The following is a 10,975-nucleotide window of genomic DNA, read 5'->3' as shown; positions in this document are numbered from 1 at the left end:
TCTTTCTTGTTCTGGTGTTCTGTTTTGATTCTCAGGTACCACTCGACCAGGAACTCGGCCGAGTACCTCAAAGCAAACGGTCGAGTGCTTGTTCGAGCACCTGGTCGAGCACCTGCTCAAAGTCTCAAAAAAACAGAAGAAGAGGTGGCAATGGAACTCCCACATGATCAAACTGAACCTCAAAGGAGAAGGAAGATTGGTGATAGTGATGCTCCCACTACACATACTCAAAGATATGGGATAGTGCCTCCTCCTATCCACAAAACAACCTTCACAATCAAGACTAGTCTGATCTCAATGGTTAAGAGCAGCAGATTTCATGGCCTGCCTACTGAAGACCCCCTTGCACATCTTGATGAGTTTGACAGGCTCTGTAGCCTCACCAATATAATTGGAGTTAGTGAGGATGCATTGAAGCTGAGATTGTTTCCTTTTTCTCTAGGAGATAAAGCCCATCAATGGGAGAAGACTCTACCTCCTGGAAGAATCACCTCTTGGGTTGAATATAAGAAGGTATTCCTTGCAAAGTTCTTCACTAGCTCAAGGACTGCACATTTGAGGAATGAAATTTCAGGATTTCTCCAAAAGAATGGTGAATCTTTTAGTGAAGCATGGGAGAGGTTCAAAGGCTACCAGAGACAATGCCCTCATCATGGATTCAGCAATGAATATTTGTTGTGTACTTTGTATAGAGGTGTTCTTCCCAAGATCAAGATGCTCCTAGACACAGCCTCTAATGGAAGCTTCATGAATAGAGATGTAGATGAAGGTTTGGAGTTAGTGGAGAACCTTGCTCAGTCCAATGGAAATTATTATGAGGAATATGATAGAAGCTTAAGGAGAGGTGTTGATTCTGAGGAAGGGCATAGAAAGGAAATAAAAGCCTTGAATGAGAAGCTTGAGAAGATAGATAAGCTCTTTCTACACAAAAGAGGTGATTCCCAGCAAAAGAAGGTACATCTTGTTTGTGAAGATGAGCTGTCTATGGACCCAGTTTGTCCTCCACAACAATCCCAACAACCTCCTGCTCTAGATCAAGAGATGAAGAGTATGCTTCAGCAACTCCTACATGGCCAAACTAATGGAGATATTGAAAAAAGTAAGAAGCTCATAGAGATGAAAAACAAGATGGACTCACATATGGTGTCCTTAATCTCAAGATTGAAGCTTTAACTTGCAGACTGCTTCACCTAGAGTGCAAGAGTGAATCTTCTTCTTCTAGACAACTCCATGGGACAGCAATTAACAATCTAAAGGATTTTGCCACTGCCCAAGCTATCTCTCTCAATGAACTACCTTCAAAGCTCCCTGAGGACAGTAACAGCCAAGATGGGGAGGATTTTCTCCAACCAGAGGTGCAAAATGAGAAGAAAACTGAGTTTGAGACCCAACTCGACCATACACTCGACCATGCACACGGTCGAGTGCCTGGTCGAGTGCTTGAGCGAGTCATGTCTCAAGAATCTAGCAAGCAGGTTCGGTTCATTCCTCCTCCCTATCAGCCACCTTTGCCATTTCCAGGACGGTTTAAAGAGCAAATGCTGAAAAAGTACAAGGCTTCTATTGATAAGCAAGCATTGATGGTATTGAGTCATGAACCTTTGTTACAAGATGTTGAAATGAATGAGAAGCCACAAGTTAAAGAGCTTGAGCAGAAGAAGCCAACTATTGATGGGCAGACCTTCAGGATTGAAGAGAAAGGTCATGAAACTGAGTCTGGAATCTTTGAGGGTGTGAATGGGGTAGAAACAGAGATTTTAGGTCACTCGGCCTTCCACTCGACCTACCACTCGACCGAGCACCTTAAGTCACTCGACCGAGTGGTACCAAGTCACCCAAAATGCCCAGACTTCATCCCCAAGCTTCACCAACAACAAGAGCCAAGAAACCCCTTCTCTGATGGTTTGTCTGAGCTTCAAACTATCAACATTCTACATGATTCAGTTAGGGAATTAACAACTAAGGATGAGGAGATAAGTGGGCAAATCAAGAAGCTTCATGGTAAAGTTAGAAGTTCTTCTCCAAAGAAAGCAAGGCAAGGTCTGAGTATTATCAGCAGACACAGCTCTTTTAGCATTGCCCCAGGAATAAGAGGAGCACTACAATCTTTGGGAACAAAGGGGACTTCATCACCTCTATATCACCCTTCCAAAGCATAAGGAGTATGCAAAGTCAAGCTTAGAGACTTTAAACAAGCTCACTTGGGAGGAAGTCCCAAAGGTATCCATGTACATATTGGTTTAAGTTTTTTGTTATTTTGATCTTGTTTTCTTTTGTGTTATGGTTGATCAGGTAGCATGAAGGTCCTTTAGGCACTTGGTGATATTCCAAAAATGAATCCCACCCCCAACCCATCCGGGAAAAGGGCCATTTCATACCCGTACACATTCCGAAAGTGCGAATTGCTACCTGTACAAATAAGGAGTGCCAATTTATACATGTACCCTAAGACATTTCAAATTTCATACCTATACTCACAAAATTGAGCCAATTTCACAGTCCACGTTAACGGAATTAAGTCAACCGTTAGAGATGCTGACTCAGAGTCCACGTAAAATGCAAAAACGACGTCGTTTTGTTTTCTTTGAAAAAAAATTGTGGAATAACCACACAATAAAGGTTCGAACCCACGACCTCTTCCATATTTAGCATAGGACTTAACCAGTTTATCCCACAACAATTCTCGAAAGAAACATACAAACTTATTAATATAAACCTAAGGTAGCATCCATCGAAATCGAAAAAAATTGTGGAAATCCCCACTGCCACGGGTCGAACCCAGGTATTCAGATACAGACAGCATAACGCTTAACCAACTGATCCCACAACAATCCTCGGTAATAACACACAACTTTATCTTTATAAACCTATAAGGTATCTAAGTCACAATTAAATGAATTTGAATTGGGGGATAAATAAAAATCCTAGGATTCTTCTTCTTCTCTCAAATATAACTGATAAATTTATAAATTTATATTTAAATTATAAATTTATAATTTATAACTGAGAATTAAATAGAAATTTATAAATTAAGTATAACTGAGAATATATTTATAAATTTATAAATTATCAGTTAAATGAAATGTTTAAAGTTTAAGGTTTAAGGTTTAAGGTTTATATATATTTCATTTAATTTTTAAATATAAATTAATTTAATTTAAATATAAATATATTCTCAGTTATATTTAATTTATAAATTTATATTTAATTCTCAGTTATAAATTATAAATTTATAAATTTAACAGTTATACAAATTTATCTTTATATTCTCAGTTATATTTAATTTATATTAAATTTATAATTTATAACTGAGAATTAAATATAAATTTATAATTTATAATTTCATTTAGTCTAATTTATAAATTTAATTTATAAATTTAAATTTATAAATATATTCTCAGTTATATTTAATTTATAAATTTATATTTAATTCTCATTTATAAATTATAAATTTATAATTTAAATATAAATTTATCAGTTATATTTGAGAGAAGAAGAAGAATCCTAGGATTTTTATTTTTCCCCCAATTCAAATTCATTTAATTTGTGACTTAGATACCTTATAGGTTTATAAAGATAAAGTTGTGTGTTATTACTGAGGATTGTTGTGGGATCAGTTGGTTAAGTCCTATGCTGTATGTATTTGAGTACCTGGGTTCGACCCGCAGCAGTGAGGATTTCCACAATTTTTTTCGATTTCGATAGATGCTACCTTAGGTTTATATTAATAAGTTTGTTGGTTTCTATCGAGAATTGTTGTGGGATAAACTGGTTAAGTCCTATGCTAAATACAGAAGAGGTTGTGGGTTCGAACCTCTATTGTGTGGTTATTCCACAATTTTTTTTCAAAGAAAACAAAACGACATCGTTTTTGCATTTTCGATGGCAGTCAATACACACGTGGACTCTGAGTCAGCATCTCTAACGGTTGACTTAATTCCGTTAACGTGGACGGTGAAATTGGCTCAATTTTGTGAGTATAGGTATGAAATTTGAAATGTCTTAGGGTACATGTATAAATTGGCCCTCCTTATTTGTATAGGTAGCAATTCGCACTTTCGGAGTGTGTACGGGTATGAAATGGCCCTTTTCCCCAACCCATCCCAAGTAATACTCCAACTCTATCTTTGTATATACCATTGCATTTCTTGATTTTGTGTTGCTTCTTGATTCTTGAATCCTCTTTCAAATTTCTCTTACACAAGGGACTGTGTAATTTAAGTTTGGGGGAGGGTTTGAGATAGCATTTGACATTGTTTTCTGTTTTCTTATTTCAAATTTTTAGCATAAACATGTTAATACTTGCATTGCATCTAAGGCATAGAAAACCCCTAAAAATTTGAAAATTTTTGCAAAAATCTTTATAAAAAAAAAGAGTGTTCATGTAGTTTACATTGCATATTAGGATCTTGTTTAACATGTTTCATATAGGACTGTTTAATATTTGCATTAGGGATCTATGATGAGTTTGCCTTGTTAGCTTGCTTATTCACTAGACTAGGATCAATGCCCAAGTTAATAGTACTTTGATGCTAGTTGAGTAGTTAGAAGCATAAGATTGAACCAAGCCTTGAATTCCTGCATTGCATTTGGTCTAAATTGAAGCATGTTGTGATTTGATGCCATTTCCTACTTATAAGAACCTAATATTGACTTTCAATTATCAACTTGTGCATTGCTTTAAACTCATGGATACCATATACATATTTGGATCATCTTTTTCCTTTTACCACTCTTGTTGATCCAAGTAGCTGATTTCCTCATTAAGAATCAGTTTCCCTACCCTTAACCTATCCTTCTTTCAAGCCAAATTTATTCTTGAGTGTGTAAGGCCTATATTGGGATTGAGCTTGGTAGACTGTGTTAGGTTTGAACTGACAAGAGTAAGACCTTGTGTAGTTCTAGTTTGCATTTTCCAAACTAGATAGGACTAGGTGGATCACTTGTTGAGTTTGGGACTTGGCTGTTTTGAAAAGAAAAGAGAAAAAGAGAAAGAAAAAGGTAGAGTCTTTAAGAGGGGAATGTGTGAAATCAAAGTCTAGTGAAAGAATGGGAAGTATAAGATTGTTGAAGTTGGTTCTAGTTAAAGAAAAGAAAGAAAGAAAGAAAGAGTATAGCAAAATGCTTTTATGTCTTAAGAATAAGAAGAAAAGAAACCATAGCAATAAGAAAGAATACCCCATTCCACTAGAAAGATCAAATAAGAAACCTCTCCTAAGACTTTAAAATCAAAAGAGAAAAGGGTGAAAGAGAAGTGAAGAAGATAAAGGGTAGAACTAGGACAATTTGGGTTTAGATTGATAGGATAAACACTTTGGGTACCTTTGGGTAGACAAGGTTTTGTTCTTGTATGTGTCTAAGTGTTCTTACCTTTAGCATTCTTCTAAAGCTCAATCCATTTTTTATGAGAGAACCTTGATATTGATAATCCCCACTCCAAAAAGAGACCATTATTGTCTCTAAAACCTTTTACTACCAAGCCAAATGAGTTTAAGCATTGCATAAATTGATTCATGTTCTTGATTAATGAATGTTAAAGGAAATGGTTGATTTGAATGCATGTGGACATCTAAGGCTCAAATCAGTAAAGGTTGTGATAGGCTCGTCTAAAATCTTTAAGTACAGCTCATTCACCTTGCATCATAATACTAGTAACTTGGACATTGATTCTAGCTAGTTTATTAACAAGCTTTAGGCTTTGATATCCCATTTTCAAACCTCACTTTTCTCTCTTGTCTTGTTTGTTTGCTTGAGGGCAAGCAAAGACTAAGTTTGGGGGTGTTGATGTCACTATATTTTACCATATTTATGGCCTTGTTTAGTTCATGTTTTGCATCATATAGAAGTCATTCCTTAGGTTTTATAGCCATTTATGTCCAAATATGCACTTAGGATGTTTAGAAGCATGCATTGCATACATTTGTGCATTTGGAGTATTATTAGGTGTTATGGAGCTCTAAAAGGGTAAGAAAGGACTTGATGTTATTTCTGGAGGTAAACAAGAGGATTGGAAGTATCAGGAAGGGAAAAGAAGGCACTCGACCATACCACTCGAGCAGGCACACGGTCGAGTACATGGTCGGGTTCATAACGAGCTCCTCAAAGATCGATCCAAATGTAGATTTTCGGTTGCGATTCAGCTTCAGCCTTCTTCATAAGAGTTGTCGGACATCGAGCTATCTTTCCAATGCCGGTGGTTTCAAGGCAATCGGAGCTGTCTTTCAAGAGTTATACCCGTTTTACTTAACCGATATCATACCAGATCGAAGACTGGAGTTACTTGACGGACCAACCACTCGACCATGCACTCGACCGAGCATGGTCGAGCACTTGCAGCCAACTCTCTATTTTGTCCTCTAGCTAACTAGGGCTTCCCCCTCTTTACTATATATATGTGCTGGCACTTGTGGCCGAAAAGGAGAGACCCTTTAGACACCTCATAACCTAGTTTTTGCCATTTTTAGCTATTTTTACATTATTGCATCATCTCTTATCTTTTCTCTAGATTTTCATAGATTTGTAACATTCATAACTTTGAATCTATTGAGTATTTTCTTTCACTTCTTTGTGTTAAATTGTTCATCTCATCATTATCTATCCATCCATGTCTATATCATCATTTTCTGGGTTTGTGTTCTTCATGATGATTTTTAGATCTTATTAGTGGCTTAGGATCTTAGGGATGGATTAGGCTGGGTAATAGTTATGGTTGCTTAAACTGATCAAGCTTGATTGTTTAAATATCTCTTCTAGATTAGATATGCTCTATGCTATTCTTATACTGAGAGGGTAAGAATAGATCTTAAGCTTCTTAGCATCACACCAATGTTTAAGTTGCTAGATAAGGCTAATGCTAGAGATTATCATGAAGCATGCTAAGAGATTAGATGTTTTGTTGATTTTTGACTATAATGATCTGAGTTTAATGCCTGCTTTTATATGATCTTTCCTAGTGAGAGCTAGATTGAGAGTATCTTAGCTTGATTGTTATTGCCAAGAGATTGGATTAACTTGTATTAGGAGATCATTGTCTAGAGATAGCTCATGTTTGATTGAGGTTTGTTGGCTAGTTTAGATAATCATAGCTTGAGTCCAGCCCATGAATCCATCCTTAGGACCCTCTTTATCTATTGATTTACCTGTTTGAATCCTGTTTAATCGCTTGCTGTTTGTTTACTTTCGTTCTGCTCTGTTTTGATTGATGCTCTGTTTCAGTTCTGTTCATTCGCTTGTCAATTCGACCACCCACTCGACCGTGCACTCGACCGAGTGCTAGGTCGAGCTCCTATCTACTTACTTGTTTATCCATTGTTCTGTTTCATTTCAGTTTGCTCTTAGTTGCATTTGTTAGTAGTTTTCTATTGCTTAGCATAGTTTATTGCACTTTTCTACTGTTTAATTATGCATTAGCAGTGTCTTAAGTTGCCTTAGTTCATTGCATTTCATTATTGTCATTAGGTTGTTCGAAACAAATCAACTTGATATTTGGCTTAACTTGAATGCATTGATCACATCTTGACTGCTTACATATCACACTCTTTATGGATTGACATCCTTTATGCTACAACATCATAAGGGTATTGAAACACCTTGCATCCCATTCATCACCATCTCTGCTTATGTCTTTGTTTGCATGTTCTCATACATTCATTGCATAAGTAGAACCTAGATAAAATCCTTGTTTCAGGATGACTTTTAAACACATATTGTTTCCGTGTTAATACCAAATAATCAAATTATTAACAAACGTTAGAAGATGATCCAAACAAAGAATTAGTGTCAAAACCGCCTTTTAACATAGAATTACTACCGAACAATAGCCGGAAGACGTTGTATTGCTGACTCTGCATCTCTAATCTGTTGATTAATCACACTAAATGATGTTATATCCGAGAAAATAAGAGTAATTAATTTAAAACAATAACTAAATAATTTATTTAAAAATATACCATAACTTCTGGGATATTATTAGCACCATTCACAGTCTTTCTGCAATAATAATCAGTAACTACAAATGTTAATATGATTTTCTGAATCAAATATATATATATATATATATATATAAATAATTTTCATTTAAAATGTAAAACAATACCTGTTTTTCACCATACGATTATTGGTAGATTCATCTAAACAATGTTTAAATTTAATTAAATAATTAGAAATATATTAATAAAAGGAATTTTAAATTTAGCAACATACCTTTTAGCATGGATGAAGATGCAGAATTCAAATAAGAAATTTCGATAGTCCTCGCCACCTCCACCTATTCATTTATATTTATTTATTAGAGCCACAAACACATGAATAAAATTTTATAACGATGATAGAGTAGTTTACTATTAAAATTACCAAACATCTCTCATTAATATGATCATCTACAGAAGCTTTCCTGCAACTATAGAAATAAGCCTTTCTATTTAGCATCATCAAACTATAAAGAATAAAGTTTAAAGTATTCAAAAATAAAAGACCTAGATTTCTTGTGCAGGAACATAGAACTAAGATCACGACCATTTACTAACTCACCTGAAACATAAGAATTAGTATAATCGTTTTTACAAAACGTTTAATAAATCAAGAAACCTATACAAAATAATATAAGAAGTAATGAAACCATACTCAAAGTTTTGGTAATGCTCGAACCTGCGTTCCAAACAAATACTACAAAAAGAGGACATGACTCATTAGAACACGAACACGAATACGAAGAACCATATAAGGGATCATCAAAACTATAATACATATATAATTTGAAGAACATGGGAAAAAATTAGGGTTTTATCTGTTTTAAAGATTTCGGATTATGGAGAATGATTAGGGTTGTACCTATATATATATTAGTTAACAACCTATAATTTTAGGGTTTCGAATAGGTCAGTATATTTTGGTTGGGTTTTTTATTAAAGCCCATTATTTTAGGTTTTAGCGTTTTAAAATTTATAAAATCACGTTTTGACGATTATATAGATTAGATATTTAATAATTTAGACTTTTAATAATTTTCTAAATAAATTTGAAGGGTAAAAACGTCCAGTTTGTATTCTCATTAATGGCAAATTAGTAATCTTAAGTCTGAGGATGAATGTGGTGCGTTTCAGCAACCTAAATAGAGAATAAAAGCTTGTCCGAAAATTTTTCAGGGGTATTTTTCATTAAGGGCAAGAAAGGTCAAATTTTGTGAGATTGGCTGTGAACTCTCTGGATTTCTCCTTTAATATATTAGATTTTACAGAGATGACCTTCTTTTAAGTTGATTTTTTAAAGACAAGTGCATTATTAAAAAAAGAGGATAACAAAGACGGCCGTGCATAATTGTGGCGACATTATGAACTTGGGAAAATCAGAAAGAAGAGAAAAGTGATTAAACAAATATAACAAAGTTGCAAAATTTTGACTATAAATAGATGACCACACCTACGAATTTAAACCATCAAAGTTTGAAGTTAATCCAAAAGAACAAGTTTCAGCGAAGGCAAAGCAAAGAAGAAAAGAAATGGCAAAGAACCTCATCAACTCCGTCAGCTTTACTGTTCTCTTGGTTGTTCTCCTGATGGCTTCAACTGGTATAATATTAGTTTTACAAAGTTGATCTCATCTATATATTGTACTTTGCAGTTGCCTCTTAAGTATCTTCTGCTGACGAATTAATATGTCAACATCTAGGAATCCTTAATACTGAGGCTCAAACCTGTGGTGCTGGTGGATGTCTTACGGCCGCTTCACGTGTGTTCCTTGGCGAGTGCCCGTCGGCCCACGGTACAACAAATGCTCAATGTTGTACGTGTTGCGTAGTTACATACGGTAGTCCTCCTGTCTGCTGGGCGGTTGTTGAGGGAACTGACAGTCACTGCCACTGCTACAAAAAGGCTTAAAAATAACCTCATCATGTAATTACCAAGTGTGACTTTTGTTCCCTTTCGGTGTGAGGACATGCCATTTGCGTGTGTTTATGTTCAAGTTTCTTTTGCTTCCAAATAAAAAAATTAAGGGCAAAGCTTACCATTGCTTGCCCCCCTCTTAAATGTAATCTTATCTTCTGTGCACTTTTATTTTAATCATCATATATAATATAATCGTTTTGTATTTGTGTTCGTCAATCCATTCCCGCCTAACATTCTAAAACCGGTTACTAGAGATCAGAGAAAGAGAGTGAGGGAATATATATAAGCTGAGAGCCAAGGAGAATTGCTCATAAGAACAAAACAGGAACACAAGTTTCTTAACAATATTTTCTTCATATTCTCTTGGTTCTGAAGAAAAGAAACTAACTACTAAATTTACCACTAAGAAACGTACTTGGAGAGGTGGGTGATACAATCCCACTAATATAGGAGAAATAACAAAGCAATACCATAACCACATCTATTTTTTTTAACTTTACCCTAGTTGACACCGGTTTACTTCGGTTATGAGCTCATCATGACTGTGGACGACTTTTCATTTAGGGGATGACTAGTTTCAAGCATGATAAAAAATTTTAAATGATTGATTTACTGGTTGAAGACGAATGTATTTTTGAAATATTTATAATTTTTTAATTAACGGGTATGTCGTAAGTGTTTTATAGAAAAAAATGGCACACCTCCAGTTTGCGATAAGGTGATTGAATGACCGGACAAACACTGCCACTGCAAAAATGGTTCACCTCCAGTTGGCGATAAGTTTATAGAAAAAAAATGGTTCACCTCCATTTGAGAGTGTATTTATGTTATGTTCATGTTTCTTTTGCTTCCAAATAAAAGATGGAGGGCAAAGCTAATCATTGGTTGCCTCCCCCCCCCCCCCTCCCCCCCTCTCAAATGTAATATAATATCTCATGTTCTCTGAACTTTTATTCCAATCATGGAAAAAATAAACTCGCTTTGTATTTGTGTTTGTCAACCCATTCTCGCCTCACATTCAAAAACCGTTCAAAAACCGTTTATTAGATATATCGAATTTTCTTATATAAAAGGCCATGCATTGCTTCTTT

At 35.2% G+C, this 10,975-nt stretch overlaps 1 protein-coding gene and 1 non-coding gene across 2 annotated transcripts; one reads left to right on the top strand and one right to left on the bottom strand.

Annotated features, from left to right (window-relative positions):
- Positions 1 to 553: 553 nt before the first annotated feature.
- On the bottom strand, positions 554 to 659 carry LOC147938280 (small nucleolar RNA R71). Its single transcript, XR_015567500.1, has one exon. It is a non-coding gene; the product is annotated as a small nucleolar RNA R71 (small nucleolar RNA).
- An 8,778-nt stretch (positions 660 to 9,437) lies between these two features.
- Positions 9,438 to 10,084, top strand: LOC147938279 (defensin-like protein 206). The gene is made up of 2 exons (XM_087467735.1): positions 9,438 to 9,566; positions 9,667 to 10,084. The coding sequence occupies exons 1-2, from the start codon at positions 9,497 to 9,499 to the stop codon at positions 9,873 to 9,875; spliced, it is 279 nt and encodes a 92-aa protein (XP_087323861.1). The 5' UTR covers positions 9,438 to 9,496; the 3' UTR covers positions 9,876 to 10,084.
- The last annotated feature ends 891 nt before the right edge of the window (positions 10,085 to 10,975 follow it).

The sequence above is a fragment of the Camelina sativa genome, chromosome 9 (assembly GCF_030686135.1).
Source record: "Camelina sativa cultivar CO46 ecotype springtype chromosome 9, ASM3068613v1".
NCBI classification, from domain to species: Eukaryota; Viridiplantae; Streptophyta; class Magnoliopsida; order Brassicales; family Brassicaceae; genus Camelina; species Camelina sativa.
Note: the sequence above shows the minus strand (reverse complement) of the source record. Positions and strands in the feature narration are given on the sequence as shown.